The 20,043-nt window shown below is 56.0% G+C and overlaps 3 protein-coding genes across 4 annotated transcripts; 2 read left to right on the top strand and 1 right to left on the bottom strand.

The window, feature by feature from the left end:
• The first annotated feature begins 131 nt into the window (after window positions 1-131).
• MFRP (membrane frizzled-related protein) lies at window positions 132-12,239 on the top strand. Its single transcript, XM_055548378.1, has 13 exons — window positions 132-7,416; window positions 7,539-7,641; window positions 7,758-7,871; window positions 7,991-8,152; window positions 8,296-8,509; window positions 8,946-9,076; window positions 9,195-9,320; window positions 9,542-9,618; window positions 9,990-10,138; window positions 10,648-10,778; window positions 10,907-11,029; window positions 11,798-11,925; window positions 12,015-12,239. The coding sequence occupies exons 1-13, from the start codon at window positions 7,363-7,365 to the stop codon at window positions 12,237-12,239; spliced, it is 1,737 nt and encodes a 578-aa protein (XP_055404353.1). The 5' UTR covers window positions 132-7,362.
• Window positions 12,240-12,836: 597 nt separating this feature from the next.
• Window positions 12,837-15,605, top strand: C1QTNF5 (C1q and TNF related 5). 2 transcript variants are annotated; one of them, XM_055547468.1, is made up of 3 exons: window positions 12,837-13,140; window positions 13,421-13,677; window positions 14,021-15,602. In XM_055547468.1, the coding sequence occupies exons 2-3, from the start codon at window positions 13,464-13,466 to the stop codon at window positions 14,536-14,538; spliced, it is 732 nt and encodes a 243-aa protein (XP_055403443.1). In that variant the 5' UTR covers window positions 12,837-13,140; window positions 13,421-13,463; the 3' UTR covers window positions 14,539-15,602. The 2 variants fall into 2 exon arrangements, with proteins under 2 accessions (XP_055403443.1, XP_055403444.1); XM_055547469.1 differs by lacking the exon at window positions 12,837-13,140 and having other exon boundaries at window positions 13,204-13,677; window positions 14,021-15,605.
• An 877-nt stretch (window positions 15,606-16,482) lies between these two features.
• Window positions 16,483-19,534, bottom strand: RNF26 (ring finger protein 26). The gene has a single exon (XM_055548370.1). It carries the CDS (start codon window positions 18,945-18,947, stop codon window positions 17,646-17,648), a length of 1,302 nt encoding a protein of 433 aa, XP_055404345.1. The 5' UTR covers window positions 18,948-19,534; the 3' UTR covers window positions 16,483-17,645.
• Window positions 19,535-20,043: the final 509 nt, after the last annotated feature.

Below are 20,043 nucleotides of genomic sequence, written 5' to 3'. Positions count from 1 at the left end.
TTGATTTGGGAGGGGTCTGAACCCAGGAAGCGCTCCTAGCCTATCAGTGGCCAGATATTTTACTGCTTCAACCAGGCTGTAAATTCCAAGTTCTAGAAAAAGTAAACTACCTACTTTTTAGCTTAAACTTCTCAATTCTGTTTTTAAAAAAAAGCCAGAATAGTACTTATTTTGAACACGATATTCCTCATCTGGATTCACCGACATTTTAACTTTTTGCCACATTTGTTTATGTATACACTTTACTCTTTGGGGCGAAACATTTAGGGGGTGAGGCGTCCTATTACCACTTCTGAACACCTCAGCGTGTTTCTCCCATGTAACCACAACCCTGGCTTCACACGGAGGAAATCACCTCTAACAGACCTCTCTCTAAATGGTCTGTTTTTTAACTGCTGGTATGGGCACCCTGGTGGTTCTCTATTGACAACTCAGGTCCATCTACAGACCCATGACAAGCCAAGACAGGTCTCCAGCAGAGGCTGAATACAGACAGCACGGTTTGCTCTTAGAGCAGAGTGGCCTATGCCTGGGTAGGGAGTGATCAAGGCCTGGTCCTCATGTGAAACATCTCAACGTGCCCCACTAATACCCGGAAACAGCTGCGTTTACATTAGAAGTGTTCTGTACTGTGTTCAAGACATCACCAGATTGAACTTCTTGGAGGAAGGACCTCCTTGGCACCCCCAGGGACTTGGTTCCTTGGGTTTTCTCTGTTTTCTGTTCAGATTTTCCATTTCTATCACCGATCTAGAACTTGGGAAACTTAAGTCTCCACCAGTTGAGCTTAGAGTGTCTTAGTGGGATTTTTCCCAGTAACAACTGCCACCCATGATCCAGACCCTGAGAGATCAAGGCCTCCCTCCCTCTCCGTCTCTGAGACAGTGGCACCTGCTGTCACACCTCCTGGGCCAAGACAGCGGGTATGTCTGGGCATTTCCTGAGTAGGATCGAAAACAACAGTGACTCAAGGCAGAGATTTCTCCCAAACATGCGCTGGCAGGGGCCTGACCTAGGAAAGATAATTTCCCCCAAACCACAAGTAAGCAGGATGACCTTCCAAATGGAAACATCAGGCTTGAGCAAAGTGGATGGCTGAGTCCCTAATCCACGTAAGGTGCTCTACCTCTTCTGTGACCAATTTTTCACGAGAGGTAGAAGTCACCTGTGTGTTTTGTTGTCTTCTACTGGGGAACAGACAGACTATATATAGGTAAGGCCCCCTCAAGGACGGGGGTTCAGCCCACCCTTGCTCCCAGCCCTTCCTTCTGTACTTAACCTGTGGTGCTTCCTCATCCCCGCGGCAACAGGCCCTAGAGCTGCACAGGTCCCCAAACAGCCTATCGCCATGTTTCTTCACCTGTCAGCTTTGCCTCCTAGCAACTGGGATTGCGGTCCCCATTCTTTGCTGGCATCCCAGCAGGCCTCTCCCTAGAGGAGAAGCTCCCCTTGCTCCTGCTCTTGTGTGACCTTGAGCAAGAACCTCCCTCTTTCTGGGCCTTGGTGTCTCATCTCTGAATTAAGGAGACTGGACTGCTACTAGAGCTTCTCAAAGGTCTCAACTCAAATGTTCTCACTCTAAGTCATTTTTTCCCTAAATGCAAGTCCTACCTCTGGTTCCCTGATTCCATTTCCTAGAGTCTATCTGTTTTAAAGGAGCCTGCTCAGAAAATGTGTCCTGCTTTCCTCTGGGGTCACCTTGTCCATGTTCTCATCTTGCCAGGGAGGACACGCGCTCTAGAGACACCTCAAGTCCACCAGCTTGTTGGTGGCAGGGACAGGACGCAACTCGGGGATCTTGACTCCCCACCAGCTCTCTTTCCATCTGAGTGCTCTTCCTTTTGGTCAAATAATTGACAGCATTTTTCAGGGCTTTCTGCAGCAAACTGCCCAACCCTGTGTTCAGCTGAGCGGAACAGTAACCTGGGAACTCACTCACTTTACACATTCATACGTGCTAAGTCGCTTCAGTTGTGTCCAACTCTTTGTGACCCTGTGGACTGTAGTCTACCAGGCCCTTCTGTCCATGGGGTTCTTACACGTTCATACAGCCAAGAGCAAACCAGCACAATCTGTTGCATACCTGGGCCCACGCACCGCTCTAGAGGCACAAATGAGCACCTGGGCAGGAGACGGGGCAGCAGAGAGAACAGCATTCATAGTCCAAGCAAAGTATTTCATTTCTCTGGGCTTGTTTCCACCTCTGTAATCTGTGCACAACGAGAGCTACTCAGAATTGTGACTCTGAGAGTCTGGCACATAGTAGGTACTCAATGGATGTCCATTTCCCCCAGCCCCACCTCCATTTCCAGGACTGTGCCATCAACACTCCACTAAGATTCTCATAGCGAGTGATCCTTAGCAAATGCCGAGTTCCCCTGGCCTCTCAGAGTGTTTCTGACTTTTCAGGAATGCAATAAGTATAGTACAGCATTGCCCAAACCACACAGTTAGTGACGCAGAGCACTGTCTGGGCATTCCAAAGCCAAGGGCTGAGCTCTTCTGATTTCCTGGTACTTGGTGTGACCTTCCTCTTGGAGACCGCAGAGGGTGGGCTGGGATAGAGCTGCAGTCGTCCTGGCTCCTAGAGACTAAAGATCCAGGAACCAGAGGGGTGGGAGTCAAGGGTACAGGTGGCAGTGAATAACGAGAGGAGAGAGTATTTGACAGACTTAGTGAAGGAGAATTAAGTCCAAATGCATGCCTAGAATGCTGGCCCTGGAAGCGAGCAAAAGGAAAGTGTTCAGATCCGAGGACAAGCCTGGACAAAGACAGGGTAGGTACAGTGTGTGCCAGGGACCAGAGAGAGGCCAACCTGGCAGGAGTGAAGGTCTGGGGCCAGAGGCCCAGTAGGAGGGAGAGCTAGCAAGCCAGAACGTAGAAGGTGACAGCTAACTTCAGCTAGCCTTGCCCTTCCTGGTTATGGAGGGGCCACAGAGAGCCAGGCAGGCCAAGCTTTTGCAGGAACCAAAGCAAAAGCCCAGTGGAGCTTCCGGGAGTCTGGAAATCGCCTGAGCAAGAAAAGGGGTCACTTCCCTTAGCTTGTTAGTTTTATCCACAGTGGCTGGCAGGAAAGTCCATGCAGTTGCCCCTGCAGGGGCAAGAAAAAGGAGGGCTGGAGACACAAAGTCCTTGCAGGCAGCGAGGAGGCAGGCACACCCCTGAGAAGGAAGAGGCAAGAAGGCCAAGGCCTGGGGACTGCAAAGGAGAAAAGGAAGCCCAAGAGGCAGCCAAGAATGCAGCAAGAACCTGTGACTTGATGGCCGCCAGCAGAAAACCTCCCCGGGGCCTCAGGGCCCAGGCCTCCTCCGCACACCTGGGCTCCAGCAAAGGCTGCCTTCGGGGTCCTTGCCCACAGGCCCTCTCACCCCTGCTATTCTACACGGTTTGCAGAAAAAACTTGGAAGGAAAGAAAAAAAAAAAAGGAAAGGAACAAAAGGAACAAAAGCTAAAAAATCAGAATCCAATAGACCCAGCTCTGAAACCCAACACTGCTCCTTGCCAGCTGTGCGACTCTGGCACCTCAGTGACATCTGGAAAATGGGAACAAAAACGCCTCCCTGACCTTGCCCCCCAGGGCTGTTATGAGGATCAAGTTCTGTTTCTCTCGTTGTCCGTTTAGCCGAGCCCTCATCCCGCCCTGCCCTGGTGCCTCGCGCAGCTTACCTCCCCTCCTAGGAATACTTTCAGGAAGCAGCCAACTGCAAAGGGTGTCGTGGAGGATGGCTGTGGGCAAGGGCAAAGCCAGAGAGAAGCTTCCAGCCCTGCCTGCCTCCCCCTTGCCTCCTTTCTACCACTTCCCCACAAACAGGGGCTGTTCTGAGACCCAGTTCTGACCAAGCCACTCCCTGCTTAAAAGGGATTACAACCCAGGCTCCTGAGGCCCACAGTGCTAAGCAGCCCCTCTTTTCTGGAATCCCTACCCAACCCCCAAGTTTTACCTACTAAAATCTTTTTCAATTCTCTCACTTTTTTTTAATTAAAAAGAAGTTTTATTTGGCTATGCCAGGTCCTAGTTGCAGCATCTGGGATCTAGTTCCCTGACCTGGAATAGAACCCAGGCCCCCTGCATAGGGAACACAGAGTCTTATCCACTGAACCACCAGGGAAGTCCCTCAACTTTAGACCAAATGTCCACCTCTTCCAAGAAGTCTCCCTGCCTGTTTTAGCTATCAATATTTACCATATTAAAATTTGAAAGGAATCCAAATACTTATTAATTTTTAAATAAAATTTTAAAATAACAGTAAACCTTTTATATGCTAACATAAGAAACATTTTCTTTCTTTTCTTTCTTTTTTTGGCTGCACCACACAGTTTGTGGAATCTTAGTTCTGTGACCAGGGATCGAACCAGTAACCCCCTGCAGTGGAAGCACAGAGTCCTAACCTCTGGGCTGCCAGGGAATTCCCTTAAATTTTTTTTTTTTTTTAGCCATGTTTGGATTCTGTATTTATTTATTTTTTAATCTCAGTTTTATTTATTTTTTAATTTTTTTACTTTACAATATTGTAGTGGTTTTGCCATACATTGACATGAATCCGCCATGGGTGTACGTGAGTTCCCCATCCTGAACCCCTCTCCCACCGCCCTACCCATCCTATCCCTCTGGGTCATCCCAGTGCACCAGCCCTGAGCACCCTGTATCATGCATCAAACCTGGACTGGCGATTCACTTCACATATGGCATTTTACATGTTTCAATGCCATTCTCCAGTATCATCCCACCCTCGCCCTCTCCCACAGAATCCAAAAGACTGTTCAATACATCTGTGTCTCTTTTGCTGTCTCTCACACAGGGTTATCGTTACCATCTTTCTAAATTCCATATATATGCATTAATATACTGTATCCTGTTTTTCTTTCTGGCTTACTTCACTCTGTATAATAGGCTCCAGTTTCATCCACCTCATTAGAACTGATTCAAATGGATTCTTTTTAATGGTTGAGTAATAAAACTACATTTTCCAAAACAGAAAGAACTGAGGAAGAAGGATAATATTTACATTTTTGCAAATCTCATTAACACCTGGCTGGATTCTCACCTGCTTCACATCAGGCAGCCTCATGAAACCATGCTGTGCGCTCAGGAATGAAAGGGAGAAGGACAAACAATGCCTGTGTTATTTATGGACAATACTTTCGACCTTTTAAACCCCCTAAAAACAGTCCAGCCTTAGGACCCAGGAAAGCTTTCTCCCCTAGACAAAAGTGCCCCAGGGCCCTCCGCAGGTGAATGGAGAGGAGCAGGGAACTTCCCTGGTGGTCCAGAGGCTAAGATTCTGAGCTCCCAGTGCAGGGGTCCGGGTTGGATCCCTGGTCAGGGAATGAGATCCCACATGCCTCAGCTAAGGAGACTGCATGTGTCAACGAAGATCAAAGATTTAGGGCAACTAAGACCTGGCGCAGCCAAATAAATATTTTTTAAAAAATAAAAGGAGAGACACAGACTTAAGAAAACAAACTTATGCTTGCCAGGGGGAAGGGGTAGTTGGGGAGTTTGGGATGGACTGAGGCACACCGCTATATTTAAAATGGGTAAGCTATGAGGACCTAGTGCATAGCCCAGGGAATTCTGCTCAACGTTCTGACCCAGCCTGCATGGGAGAGAGGTTGGGAGAAGAGTGGATACATGTGTATGTGTGTATGAGTCCCTTTGCTGTTCACTAGGAACTATCACACTGTTAATTGGCTATATACTCCAATACAAAAATGTTTTTGGTGTTTAAAAAAAGTAAAATTAAAAATAAACAAAAAGAGAGAGGAGCTGGATGTGTGCGGGTGAGGAGAGCTGCCTCAGGGACACAGACTCAGCCTCCCCGCTTCTCTCCCCGCGGGGCTCCTCACTTAGCTCCCCTCCGTCACCAGCCTGCCTCGGGCCAGTGTACAGGCACAGAGGTGTGTCTGAGAAAATGTGCGTTTTGGATTTTCCCAGTCCTGGGTTCAACTCCTGTCTCGGTATCTCACTAGCTGTGTGACCTTGAGGAAGTTACTGAACCTCCCAGGAGCCGGAGCCGTAGGCCATCATTTGTTAAAGGATTATGCGGCCTCATAGTGATTCAAGGAGAAAAATTGCACTCAGAACCTCTCACCCAGGGCTAGTATGTAACAGATTCTACAAACAGTAGAAAAAAAATACTCTGCTTCCCCACCTCCTGCCCTGCCCAACTCAGCCCGAGCATGGCCGAGTCAAAACAGATGACAATCCCTTTCCAGTCTCCCTGCGGACAGCTGAGCCAGGCGGGGATTTTCCAGGAGAACTTCGCTCCTGGAGAGAGAGGCACGGAGTGATGTAGTTTGCAGAGGGCAGATTTTCTATCCTGCAACAGCAGATGGCACCACCCACCAGAATTCACAGCCCATCTGAAGGGCCTGCCCTGACCCTGCCCAAGGCCTCAGGCACCTTCTCCTCCTCTGTCCTTTCTCCTGCAGCCTGAAGCGGCCCAGGAAGAAGCAGCCAACCCCTCAAGCTCACAAGCAGCCCCTACACACCATGTCCCGCCCACACCATGTTCTTGTCCCTGGGCACCCGGGTGCTTTAGGGGGACTTTCAAAGACCCAGCTTGGGTAATGCCTCAGTCACCCAGATGCCAAGGAGCAATTGTCGTTTAGTCGCTAAACTGTTGTCTGACTCTTTGCGACCCCATGGACTGTAGCCCACCAGGCTCCTCTGTCCATGGTATTTCAGGCAAGAATACTGGAGTGGGTTACCATTTCCTTCACCAGGGGATCTTCCCCACCCAGGGACTGAACTCCCGTCTCCTGCATTGGCAGACAGATTCTTTACCCCTGAGCCACCTGGGAAGCCTGGAAGGAGCAGAAGGCCGCTGTTTTTGTCCGGGGCCCTTGGGACTCACGGGCTTTGAAGCTGCCAAGTCCTCACACCTGGCTTTGAAGGCTCCTTCATGCTTGCAAGATGCCCCATTGCCCCTCTTCCCTCCCAGCACTCACTCAGCACCTCAGTGAGATTAAGAAAGGGGGTGACCAGCTCCCTGCCACAGCCCACACAGAGCACCCAGCTTCCTGTGCAGGGTGTCCTCAGCCATGGCCTGTGCCTTTAAGGACCACTGCTGTGTGCCAGGGTCTCGACTTCAGCACCCTCAGCTGAGTTGGATTAAGCGACCATTCCATGCCTTTGCGAATTCCTTCTGGCTGTTGTTCCTTCCCCCACACAGAGACAGAATAGCCAGCAGCCTGAGCCAGTCTGCCTAGGGCAGCAGGACAGCTGGTCTACCCCGACTGCCCTCGGCCTCAGGGAGCAGAGGCTGCCCCTTGAGAGGGGGACTGGGGCAGGAAGTGGGCTCTTTGGGGTCTTGCGCTGCTGTCCCAGGGACTCCAGAAAGCCATGCAGAGCCTAGAGCCATGAAGGACTGCTCAGATATCGTCCTCTGTGTGGAGACGACAGAGCTGAGCAAGGTAAGGGCCACCAGGGCCGCTCCCACAAGCCCCAGACGCCTGCCTAGGGCCGCCGTGCGCTGTGAGCACACCTGCCAGGCAGCAGTGCCACCGGCCCTCAGCCCTCAGATCTCTCCCTTCAGACTGAGTTCTGCAATCCTGCTTTCGAGCCTGAATCAGGGCCACCTTGCCCCCTCCCCGCCCTCCGGGAGGACGCCGACTGCAGCGCCCGAGCTCCCTGGCATGGTAACCATCTCAGGGGGTGACCCGGGGTAGGACAAGAAAGGCCTGGCAGCTCAGGGTGGTAGGTGAGGGACGCCCTAGGGAGAGGGCTCTCAAAACCCCACCCTGCCTGTCCGCAGGTCGGCATCCCCGACGGCTGCAGCCAGACTGCCGCTTCTCCTGGCTGTGTGTCCTCCTGCTGGCCGGCCTGCTGCTCCTGCTGCTCGGGCTGCTGGTGGCCATCATCCTGGCCCGTAAGTCCCCAGGGCCTGCAGGAAGAAGGGCTTTAGGATGAGACTCCATGAGCTCTTCTGCCCATGCCCCCAAGGGATCCAGAGCCTCTGAGCCCCCTCCCCCATCCTGTCACCTCCAGAATTGCAGGCTACAACCTCACCGGGGGCCACCTACCGTCCACTGCCTTCCCGAGGCCTCGCCACCACTGGCACTACCCCTGCCACCTCCACCACCACCTCCCAGGCAACTGGGACCCCTAAAGGGCAACCGGAGGCAGGAGTGAGCCTCGCACCCCAGTCTGGTGAGCACTCAGGGCTGATCTTCCTGGAGAAGGGCCCAAGATGGCAGGAGAGGGGTATGCAGGAAGAGGCACCTTGAGGAAAAAAAAAAAAAAAAAAACTCTCTCTTCTTTTGACCTCTGAACGCTCACCTCCATCTCTGCAGCCTGTGGGGGCCTCCTTCCCGGCCCAAGGGGCTTCTTCAGCAGCCCCAACTACCCAGACCCTTACCCACCCAACGCCCACTGCGTGTGGCATATCCAGGTGGCCACAGACCACACAATACAGCTCAAGATCGAAACTCTCAGCACGGAGAGTGTGGCCTCTTGTCTTTTCGATCGCTTGGAAATCTCTCCCGAGCCTGAAGGCCCCCTCCTCAGGTAGGTTCCTCTGTCCCTAGAGATCCCAGCCCCCACTCTCTCCACCCTGTACTGAACGACTGTCTGGAGGGCAGAACCAGGGAGGTGCAGAGGGAAACTCTTGACTGGGAGAAAGACATGGAGAGACTTGGCCTCTGCGCCCAGCTCTGCCACCATCTTACTATATGACCTTGGGAAGGTCACTTCCCCTCTCTGACCTTGGCTTCCAAATCTGGAAGCTGGAGCTCCCACATGTCTTTCCCATGAATCAATGGTTCAAGGATAGACAAGCAGGTGCCAGGGAGGTCACGGCTCTGCTGGAAAGGAACAGAACCTTTTTTGACACATCGTCCCCAGGATGGGGCTTCAGGAAAGAGGACCACAGAGCCCAGGCAGGCTCCACTTCTGCTGGCCCTGAGCTCTGAGCCGCCCACACCCCCAATCTGGCTTCTTGCAGAGTATGTGGGAGGGCGCCTCCCCCCACACTCAACACCAATGCCAGCCGCCTCCGGGTGGCCTTCGTCTCTGACAGCAGTGTGGAAGGATCTGGCTTCCATGCCTGGTACCAGGCTGTGGCCCCTGGACACGGTGAGTGTTCTCCCACCAAATGCCCGGCTACCCGTCAACTGGCCAACTCCAGCCGCTCCCAGCCCTAAAAAAGGGGTAGAGACTCTAGAGGGTTCTGAATCCAGATGCCTACCCCCAGGGAGCTGTGCCCACGAGGAGTTCCCCTGTGACCAGTTCGTCTGCTTGCTGCGTGACTCGGTGTGTGACGGTTTTGCCAACTGTGCTGATGGCAGTGACGAGACCAACTGCAGTGCCAAGTTTTCAGGTACAGGTCCAATCAGCCTCCGGGCAGGTACTGTCTGATCCAGGTGCAGGCTGGATCCCCCCCTGGCCTGGCCCAGCTCCAAACCTGCCTGGTCATCCTTCTGACCCAGAACTTGTTTCCCATGGGCACAGACAAGATTCTTCGCCACTGTCACTGCCAGGCCTACTGGCGAAAGGCACAGATCTAGTAAACTCATGAGCCTCCGCCCCTCCTCTCTACAGGGTGTGGGGGGAACCTGACTGGGCTTGAGGGCACTTTCTCTGCTCCCAGCTACCTGCAGCAGTACCCTTACCAACAGGTAAGCCAGCCAGCGCTCCATGGGGAGGGCAGTGGGGCACATGTGGGCACACCTGAGCAGCGGGGTTAGTGCAATTGAGGACGGCATGGCTGATACTCCTTGTACCTGGAAAGACCAGAGATCAAGCAAACAGGAAGGGGACATTATTAAGTGCTTACTAGGTACCCAGCTCCTGTGCTGGGTAAGCTTATCTCTGAGACCAGACAAGTTAAAGGCTCTTCCACCAACAATGTTGAGAGCGGTGTAGGCCAAGCCCGCCCACTCCCTACCCAACTTGCAACCAGGGAAAGCCTGTCTGGAGCTCAGCCTGGGGACGCCGATTGGAACAGGAGAAGGAACCCATAAATTACCCCACCTGTGCCCTCCCCCAGCTTTGCACCTGGCATATCTCGGTGCCTGCTGGACATGGCGTCGAACTGGTCTTCCACAACTTCAGCCTGGAAGCTCAGGACGAGTGCAAGTCTGACTACGTGGAGGTGTACGAGGCCCACAACTCTGGAGCCCTCAGCCTCCTGGACAGGTACAGGGCAGAGCCACGGGAGGAGCCGAGGATACACCCCCGTCTCCACAGCCTGACGTCAAGGCTGCCCACAAATTACCACACCCATTCAGTAGCCTAATTGTCCTCTCTTGCACCAAGCTGGAGGCTCCTCACTGTCACACTTTTTAAAAAGAGGCTTGTCCTTCCGCACCTTTGTGTCTGTCCCTCTTGCCTCGACTCCTTTCGTTGCCTCCTCCAGGAAGCCCTCCCTAGGCCTCTCCCACTCCCAGTTCTCCTGGGTCCATTTCCACTTCCCCCAGAACCCTCACTGATTTTCCCCAGGTGGAAGTGGCTCAAGTTCAAGCAGTGTGTCTAGTACTTTGTCTACTGAACACGTGTGTCTTCCTCCCATGAGTCAATGACTATGCCTCCCATCCCCTCTGGCATCGTCCAGAACACCCGGGTATCCCCGGGGCCTGCAAGAGGCCTCATGCACGCTCGCCCAGCCAGGGGGGCCCGATGCCAGGATTGCTGCCTGCTCTGGACAGGTTCTGTGGAGCAGAGCCGCCCCCGCGTCTCATCTCCTCACGCCACCAGCTGGCAGTGCTCTTTAGGACAGACCATGGCTTCAGCGCTGGGAGCTTCTCAGCCACCTACAGGGCCCTCAACGCCACAGAGAGTAGGTGGCCCTGGGCGCTTGGGTGTGGGCAGTAGGGGCGCCTCCAGAAGAATGGGGAAGGGTTCCAGACGCTGGTCTGGGCACAGTGAAGGTCATGGGGATTCAGACATGTCCCCCTGTGCCTGCAGGCCCCTGTAGGCCCGGAGAGTTGTCCTGCCAGGATGGAGGGTGTAAGAGTCCACAATGGATGTGCAACACATGGCGAGACTGTACCGAAGACAACTGCAGCAGGCCCTTGTTCCCACCCCCAGGTGAGGAGCCTGCCTTGCACTGCGGGCAGGGCTGGCAGGCCTGGGGAGGCTGGGTGCCCGTCCAGAAAAACCCACGTGCACACGTCTGAACAGTTATCCCTATCCTTCCTCTTGGGGGCTGGGGACCCCCTGTTCAGCCTCTGGACCACTTTATCAAATCCTGAAGGGATTCTCCCCTAGCCATGGCAACAGCATTTAGAGTTACCCCCAAGGCAAATGGGAATCTGGGAGCTAATGGTTTGGGCTTCAAGAACCAGTCCGGCCTTTGCCACACAGAGAGGCTCTCTCCAGGGCCCACCTCACAAATGTGGGTGAGCCCAGGGGAATTCCTTCCAGATGGCTAGTGGTTCTGCCAATATTGGTGACCCTTGCTCCCTGAGATCACAGAGGTGCCTTCATGATGCCCGGGGCTGGCGAAAGATGCTTGGAGTAGGCTCCCGAGAACAGGAACCCTCGACATGTATATAAGGCATCTTATATTATGTTAACATCTTATGTTAATTCCTTTGATTCTCACAACAATGGCAACCCACTCCAGGATCTTGCCTGGAGAATTCCATGGACATAGGAGGCTGGTGGGCTACAGTCCATGGGGTCGCAGAGTTGGACATGACTGAGTAACCGACACTTTCACTTTCTTTCCATATTATCTCCTTTGGTTCTCACAACAAGCCCCATCTGACCCATAAAGGGTGATTAGGTGACTTTTCCCCAGTCACACAGCTAGTGAGTGCTCCCCAGGGTGACCCTCCCCTCCCCTCCCCGCAGAGCTGGCCTGTGAGCCTGTCCAGGTGGAGATGTGCGTCGGTCTGAGCTACAACACCACGGCCTTCCCTAACATCTGGGTGGGCATGACCACCCAGGAAGAGGTGGTGGAGGTCCTCAGAGGTTACAAGGTGCTCCAAGCAGAGATAAGGAGGAGCCCCCAGGAAGGGAGGGAAGCTGGGGAGCCGGGTGCCTGAGGGCTCCTCTCTTCCTTCCACAGAGCCTGACAAGCCTGCCCTGCTACCAGAATTTCCGGAGGCTCCTTTGCGGGCTGCTGGTGCCCCACTGTACCCCGCTAGGCAGTGTCCTTCCCCCTTGCCGCTCTGTCTGCCAGGAGGCAGAGCGCCAGTGCCAGTCTGGCCTGGCGCTATTGGGCACCCCCTGGCCCTTCAACTGCAACAGGCTGCCTGAGGCAGCTGGCCTGGAGGCTTGTGCCCAGCCCTGACCCCTGAGGCGGGGCCCTTGCCCTCTGCTACACACCCTCCTTTGCCCATCAGGGTAGGCAGGCAGGGAAGCAAGGCAAGGGGCCCAACATGGAACTTTGCCCATCCCCCCCACTTCGGGGTCCTCCCAGGGAGGGGAAGAGGAGTCCTCAGTGGGGCTAGTGGGGCCCTCCCACCCTCCCAGATCCTCCCCCATCCCTTTACTTTCCCCAGCTGCTTCAAACAGCTGGCCTGACTCCACGCTGTACCACTGACAATCTGGACCCCTTCCCACCCAAGTCTCTGACCTTGACTTCCTGTCTTCTGCCTTCCCCATCTCCCATCTGGTTTTTCAGGCTCTCTATCACCCCGCCTTCTGACATTTTCATTTATTCAACAGAAAATGTCATCTAGAGTCTAGTCATGTGGCAGGGCCTGTTCTGAGCCCTGGCCATCCAGTTGTCTACTGCTCTAGAACCCTCCACCCTCAGTTCTCAGTTTCTATTTCTCCTGGATTTATCCTTGGTCTCTGTCGCGGCATCATCTCTGCTTCCAGCTCCTTGGAGCTATGGATGCCCTGGACGTCTGTCTCTCACAGTTCTGCCTCTCTGTGCCCGCCTCAAACCTCTCCCGCCTTTCTCCCCCAAACTTTGGCCGGCAGCCGCACGACACCACGAGTTATTTCCCTGCTACTTCCCGGCCCGGGCTCTTGGCCCCCGAGCAACTGGTTTCCTCTTGGAGTCTGGGAGGAGCACAGCGGAGCCGGCAAGGAACGAACCAGGACCAGGGAGACACCGGGGGCAGGGGGAGCCTGGCTGGAGAGAAGCGCAGGGAAGGCAGAGCTGGGGTCACCTGGAGGGTCTGAATTAGCCAGAGCCCCGAAGGCCACGGAGAGAGCGAGCAGCCCCGGGCGCCGGGAGGGGCGTGAGTGGGGCGGGGAGATGGGGCGGGGGGAGGGGACTGTGGGAAAGACTGGGCGCCGGCCGGGGCTGGAGGAGGAGGGAGGTCCGGTCTGTCCTTCCCTCGGCGCGGGGCTTTAGAGGTTCCCGGGTCTAGGGACCCCTCTTCTTCTTTCCCACGCGGCCACTCAGCCTCGCTCAGGGACACGGCAGTGGGGTGGGGACCGAGCCGGCCGCGCCGGGAGTGGGGACAGAGACAGGTCCCAGGATTCTTGGTCCCGACTCCTGTCCTGCCCGGCCCACAGACGACCAGAGGCCCGCGGCGTCCGGGCTCCGCGTGCCAGCGCCATGAGGCCGCTCCTCGCCCTGCTGCTCCTGGGCCTGGCGACCGGCTCGGCCCCTCTGGACGACAACAAGATCCCCAGCCTGTGCCCGGGGCACCCGGGCCTTCCCGGCACGCCGGGCCACCACGGCAGCCAGGGCCTGCCGGGCCGCGACGGCCGCGACGGCCGCGATGGCGCGCCCGGGGCTCCGGGAGAGAAAGGCGAGGGCGGGAGGCCGGGTAAGCGGCGCCTCGGCGGCAATCGGTGGGGACGTCCCAGTGAGCGCGGCCCGTCTCTTGCCCGCGGGGTCCCGAGCTAGGGGTTCACGCCAGGGGGCGCCGCTCCCGTCCCCGCCCGACCCCGTCAGATCGGGGAGCCCGCAGAGGAGTGACTCAGCGGCGGGAGCCGGAACCCCTGGGACCCTCAGATCCGCTCCGAGCCCTGCAGGAAGCGGGGATGGGGGCCCTGGGGCGCAGGGCGGCCGCAGCCGGGAAGGGGCGGCTGGGAGGCTGAGGGAGGGTGCCGGAGGACCCCGGCGGGCGCACCCTAACCGCTCTGCTTCCCTCCCCTTCCCACCCTCAGGCCTCCCGGGGCCCCGTGGGGAGCCCGGGCCGCGAGGAGAGGCGGGACCCATGGGGGCAACCGGGCCGGCGGGCGAGTGCTCGGTGCCTCCGCGCTCCGCCTTCAGCGCTAAGCGCTCTGAGAGCCGGGTGCCCCCGCCGTCGGACGCGCCCCTACCCTTCGACCGCGTGCTGGTGAACGAGCAGGGACATTACGACGCCGTCACCGGCAAGTTCACCTGCCAGGTGCCCGGGGTCTACTACTTTGCCGTCCACGCCACCGTCTACCGGGCTAGCCTGCAGTTTGATCTGGTCAAGAATGGCGAGTCTATCGCCTCTTTCTTTCAGTTCTTCGGGGGGTGGCCCAAGCCAGCCTCGCTCTCCGGGGGCGCCATGGTGAGGCTGGAGCCTGAAGACCAGGTGTGGGTACAGGTGGGCGTGGGGGATTATATTGGCATCTACGCCAGCATCAAGACAGACAGCACCTTCTCTGGATTTCTAGTGTATTCTGACTGGCACAACTCCCCTGTCTTCGCTTGATGCCCACTGGAAAGTGAGCTCATGCTGTCTCACTCCTAGGGGAGGAGGAGGTGACACCCCATCACCCGGGAGGGCTGGCCCCCCTGGAATGTCCTGAATGACTGCAGAGGTGGGGTGGGGGCCTCTCCGTTCTGCTGCTGGCAGGGAATGGGGATCAAGGCTGAGATGAGGGCTGGCAGCATGGGGCAGTGGCTGGATTTCTGCCCTAGATCAAAGGAGTTTGGTAGCTCCCCCCAGTTGCTCTGGCCCGGGACCCCAAGGTGCAGTGCTCGTTTTCTGGTCCCCTGTCTCTCTGGGTCTTCCCTCATCCCTCCTGCTCCTGGGCCCTTTTTCTCAGAGATCATTCAATAAATCTAATAAAACCCTCCTACTGGCTTCAGTCTCTCTTTACTGGTGGAGATGCTTTGATTCTGAGAATGGGCAGACAAGGGAGCAGGGTGGAGGGAGAGGGTGTTCAGGCAGAAGGGAGGGCTCTTAGGCTAGATGGAGCTATGGACCAGGAGATACAGAAAACAGGCCCAGGTGATGAAGAGGCCCGGTCCACGGAGCTGCCCCCCAAGCGGTGTAGGTTGTGAACAGGAGCGCCCTGCTAGGGATGGTGTCCTGGTGGGGGACTCCGGCCTCCCAAGAAGGCACACCTTTTTTCTAACTCGAAGATGTCATAAGAACTGGCTGGAGCTTCAACACACACATCCCTGCCCTGACCAACAAAAAGGAACTTGGGATTTTCACCCATGGCTGCTCTGGCTATGTGCCTGTTTCCTGGATGACTGGAACACTATTTCTCTGTCCCTGATGCCAGGGGAGTGAAGTGTCCCTGGCTGTCTAGAGATGTCATTTCGGAGATGGCCACAAGGGGGCGCCCTAGTTCCAGAATGCAGCAGTGACCCTAGATAGCTTGAGCTCCTGGCTACTAGGGGGATTAGGTAGAGGAAGGGTTTTGAGGTCTCCCAGGAGGATTCCAGATGGGGGTGGGGGATAATGGGGTCATTTGCTCCCAGCTCAGGAAGTTTATCTTCTCTCATAAAATGTTTATCCTCACATTAAACAGAGACTGGAAGTAACTAAGCCTCCCTTTGGTCATCTCCCCCTCCAGGGTTGGGGGAAGAGGGGCAGAAAAGCCCTTCCTCAGGCCTCTCCACTCCAAGGTGGATGTGGGGAATGCTCCCTCACTGTGCTAGGCCGCGCCACTAAGTCTGAGGCTAGCCGCAGAGCCCCTTCAAGTCTCCCTGCCTTGTCCCGTCCCTAACCCAAGGACTAACAAAGCCGGGCTTGCCAGGCCCACATCAGCTCAGGCTCTCAACACAAAAGTGGAGGGGCCTCTCCTCAGCGTTTCCTCCTGACCTACCCCTTTCCCCCCTCCCCTCCCTCCAGAAGGCTGGCCCTGGCATTATGCTCCTACATTTAACATACAATTATGGGTACTGTCCCGCCCCCCCACCCCTTTGCAGGTCATGTGAGGATTGATATGACCAATGGGGACTGGGCCCATTAAATGAGCCAGAGGCAGGCCTCCCAGCTCTCCAAGAAGAGGCCCCGCAGCCCATCATAGTGCCACTCTTTGCCAAGAGACACAAAGACAAGCACCAACTCCTTCAGGGATCTCAGGATAGATTGCACTCCAGGCAGCAGGAGCCCCAAGTTCTCTCCTGGAAAGAGTGGCACTAGAGGAAAAACTTGCTCAATGGGTAAGTTCACATTCCTTTTCTGAGGGCTCAATTCTGGCAAAATGGAAAAGATAGGGCTATGCTTAGTCACTCAGTCGTGTCTGACTCTTTGAGACCCCATGGACTGTAGCCCTCCAGGCTCCTCTGTCCATGGGGATTCAGGACAGAATACTGGAGTGGGTTGCCATGCCCTTGTCCGGGGGAATCTCCCCAACCCAGGGATCAAACCCTACAGGTCTCTCACACTGCAGGCAGATTCTTTATTGACTGAGCCACCAGGGAAGCCTGGAAAAGATAGAGCTTTCCAAAAGCCATGCATATGAGAGGGCACAAACTGGAGAAGGTAAAAGCAAATCTAGCCACACAGGGCACGGGCTCTCCCCAAGGCACCCTATCTCAGCTCTTCCCCTGCCAGTTCCCCCATCAACTACACTTGGGACTGAAAGACCCTGCTGCAGCATCCATTAGCATAACCAACCATTCACCCGTGCGAAGATGCACGCAGAGGCCATCAGAGCTGTAACACAACTTTATTCATTGAATCCTGGGCCAGATGGACCCCTCAGGGAGCTGCATGCCCCTCAGCCCTGGCTCCTTCTGTATTTGGACTCTAGTGAAATGTGCACAGTCTGCCCTCCCCAGTGGCAGGGAGAGACGGACAGAAGGGGAATGCCATTTTTTTCTCTGTGATGTGGGGAGTGAAAGGAAGAGGAACAGAAATCTGGTTATCCTTCCTGAGGTTCCCAGTGATGCCAGGTATCAGAGGGTACATGGTCCCAAAGCCAGGTGCAAACATACACATATACACACACACCTGGGGGGGTAATTCTAGATCCCAGCTGTTGGGTCAGGTAAGGAGGGAGCCTTGTAAGATCACGACAGGTAGAAGCAGCTCAAAGGGCACCTGAGAGATACTACCCCCAAAGCCTGCCAGAGCATAGCAGCTCCAGCTGAAAGCAAATGTTCAAGATAATTCTAAGGCCCTTGAATTGCCAAAATACCCAAATGACATTGATGTGCATGGCTGAAGAAGCTGGGAAGGAAGTGGGGAGGGTGCAGGGAGAGAACCTACAAATCCGCAACAGAAAAACCAGAAGCGAAGCAGGGGGAGTCCCCACCGCTGGCATCAGGGTGGGCCCTGGCTGGAGGGGAGTCCACAGTGAACAGTCTCCAGGGCCTTGCAGAGTGACACCCTCACCACCCTCGGCATCACAGGACACACGGGGTAAGGAAAAGCTGTTACCCTGCCCCTACCCAAGTCACAGTCTTCCAGGGTTTCCCATTTCAAAGTCCTGGAGATGCAGCTTAGAGACTCAGCACGATGACTGTCGGGGCAGCAGGGGATGCAGGCCGGGACCCAGCGATCAGGTGTGAACGCTGTCTGAGCGCAGGTGGCTGCATGGAGCATGGAGGGGTGGGCAGGAGGGAGGGAGGAAACCTTCAGAGGTAGACGTTGAGGGTCTGCAGGATGCCCCGACGGCACAGTGGGCAGTTGCGGTGGTAGACGGGGTGGCGCATCAGGATCTCAGTGCAGGCCTGGCACAGGCACAGGTGCCGACAAGGCAGAAGCAGCACCGTCTTGCTCTGGTCCTGGCAGATGACACATTTCTTCCGCTCCTCCTGCTCCTTCAGCAATTTCCACGGGTCCTGCCCAGCTACAGACTCCTCCTCGTTGAGCCTCTCCCGGCCCCGGGCAGCCGTCACTCTGGCCATCCTGACCTCCTCTTCTTCTGCCTCCGATCGGGGCCCAGCTTCAGGAAGAGCATCCTGTCGCCATGTCCTGGCTGAGGGCAGCCTCCTAGGGCCACCCTGCGGGGCTCCAGGGGCCCCTCCCCGGTTTGGCCAGCTCGCCAGCTGCAGGCTACGGCTCCAGACTCGGCGCCAGGCCTCCAAGCCCAGAACTAGCCGAGAGAGCCTCACAACATCCTCTCTGAGCCGGTGGTAGGATGGCCGGGCATGGAGCTGACTGAGCGCCCGGGTGGCCAGCCTCAGGGTGAGGTCTGGGTGCAACAGAGTCACTGTCACTGCCAGCACGCAAGCCAGCAGCACCAGGCCAGTGAGATTGACAAGCACAAAGCTGCCCAGGAGGCGGGCAGCTGAGGCCAAGAGCTCCAGCACTAGCTGGCAGGGGGTCCAGAGAAGGATGGACATGGCCACGGCACTGCTGGAAATGTGGGCTAGGAAGGCAGCCACTACATCTGTCATCCTCCACAGCGGCCCCATCACTGCATCCCACAGGGCCAGCACGAGGGAGAAGAAGTTCTGAGTGCCAATGAGGCAGATGTTGACCAGGCTATTGATCACGTAGGCCACCAGGCTCATGGTGATGGCACAGACGTCACAGATCTGACGCAGCAAAGCATGGCCATTGGAGACCATATTGAGGACACCTCGGTGGAGGATCTCCCGGCTCCTAAGCGCCCCATGGGAGGCCAGGTGCCCCAGGAGCTTTAGACTCTCCAGGCCAGAACAGCAGCTGTACAGTACCGTAGACAAGGCCTGCAAGCCCCCACAGGTGAAGCGGACCATAGCTTCAATCAAGGCCAGCAGTGAAAGTAAGACTCCACGGCCCAAGTGCAGAAGACTAGTCAGTACCGTGTGTGGCAGGTTGTAGATGAAGGCCAGGAGCCAGGCCAAGGAAGCCAGGAGAGAGGACACCAGCAGGAAGTTGAGGTCCAACACCAAGGTCAGCACATCCAGCAACAGGCCCACCCCATTCACTACCAAGTACACAGCCTCCATGATAGGGCTATGGGGTTGGTCCCAGAGAAGTCTGGCTCCCGGCTGAGGGCGGTGTCAGGGTTGTCAATATTTGGGGGGAAGGGGGCTCAGGGATTAATCTGGAAGGGAAGTGAACTGTCTCTCCAATCAGAGAGAAACTGAGGAAAAATTGGGTTAGAAAAAGTGGAGTCTCAGGGGAGGGAAAGGGGGCCAGGTGCTGGTCCAGGACTCCCGGTTTTGAAGGCGGTCTGTTTGGGAAGAAAGAAGCCAAACATCTCTAAAGTGGACGTGATCCCGGGCTGGAGGGAAAATCTCAGCTTTGGAGACCTGCTGGTGGCGTACCACAGCCGGGCAATGGGTCAGATCGAGAGAACACCGGGAACGGAAGGGATCGGGCCAGGCCGGGGCCGGGTGGGGGCGGCGCAGGCTGGGCGCAGGCTCGCGGTCCAGCTACGCAGGTGCCCCTGTCCCCTCCCGGCCCCCGTTCTCTGGGCTCGCGGCGCTTTGCGCCTAAGGAAGCAAGAGGGAAGGGAGCGAGCCTCAGCAAACCCCAGGCGCGGCCTCTATTCCGCTGGGCGCCGCCATCTTGTGTGAGAAAGGGCGGGGCAAGAGGCATGTCAAGGAGGGAGGGGCGACGAACTCTGGCCAATCGGTGAGAACCAACCACAGGAAACATCGAGCGTTCATTGGCCCGTTTGAACGGTGCCCAAACACATTCAGTGCTTTACAGAGGTGGGGCGGAAACAGATTGAAATCCCCGCCCCCTTGAGGCGGGGATTGGTCAATTGAAGAGCAGAGGCGAATTGCCCCAGCCCCGCCCCCTAAAGGAGCAGGACTTCGTGTGTGTTCCGTGGCTCAGTCGTGTCAGACTGCGACTCCACGGACTGTGGTCTGCCAAATTTCTCTGTCCATGGGATTTCCTAAGCAAGAATGCTGGAGTGGGTTGCCATTTCCTACTCCAAAGGATCTTCTAGAACCAGGGATCGAACCCGCCTCTCTTGAGTCTCCTGCATTGGCAGGTGGATTCTAAAGGAACAGGACTTTGGACTGTGGGAAATAGATGGAGAAACAGTGGAAGCAGTGTCAGATTTTATTTTGGGGGGCTCCAAAATCACTG

Source organism: Bubalus kerabau, chromosome 15 (assembly GCF_029407905.1).
Source record: "Bubalus kerabau isolate K-KA32 ecotype Philippines breed swamp buffalo chromosome 15, PCC_UOA_SB_1v2, whole genome shotgun sequence".
Lineage (NCBI taxonomy): Eukaryota > Metazoa > Chordata > Mammalia > Artiodactyla > Bovidae > Bubalus > Bubalus kerabau.
The sequence above is the reverse complement of the archived record's forward strand: the minus strand, read 5'-3'. Positions and strand labels throughout refer to the sequence as shown.

Coding starts and splice junctions, on each gene's coding strand:
- MFRP (XM_055548378.1), top strand. CDS start 7,363: ATGAAGGACTGCTCAGATATCGTCCTCTGTGTGGAGACGACAGAGCTG. Junction 8,510..8,945: donor CCTGAAGGCCCCCTCCTCAG/GTAGGTTCCTCT, acceptor GGCTTCTTGCAG/AGTATGTGGGAGGGCGCCTC. Junction 9,619..9,989: donor AGCAGTACCCTTACCAACAG/GTAAGCCAGCCA, acceptor GCCCTCCCCCAG/CTTTGCACCTGGCATATCTC.
- C1QTNF5 (XM_055547469.1), top strand. CDS start 13,464: ATGAGGCCGCTCCTCGCCCTGCTGCTCCTGGGCCTGGCGACCGGCTCG. Junction 13,678..14,020: donor AGGCGAGGGCGGGAGGCCGG/GTAAGCGGCGCC, acceptor TCCCACCCTCAG/GCCTCCCGGGGCCCCGTGGG.
- RNF26 (XM_055548370.1), bottom strand. CDS start 18,947: ATGGAGGCTGTGTACTTGGTAGTGAATGGGGTGGGCCTGTTGCTGGAT.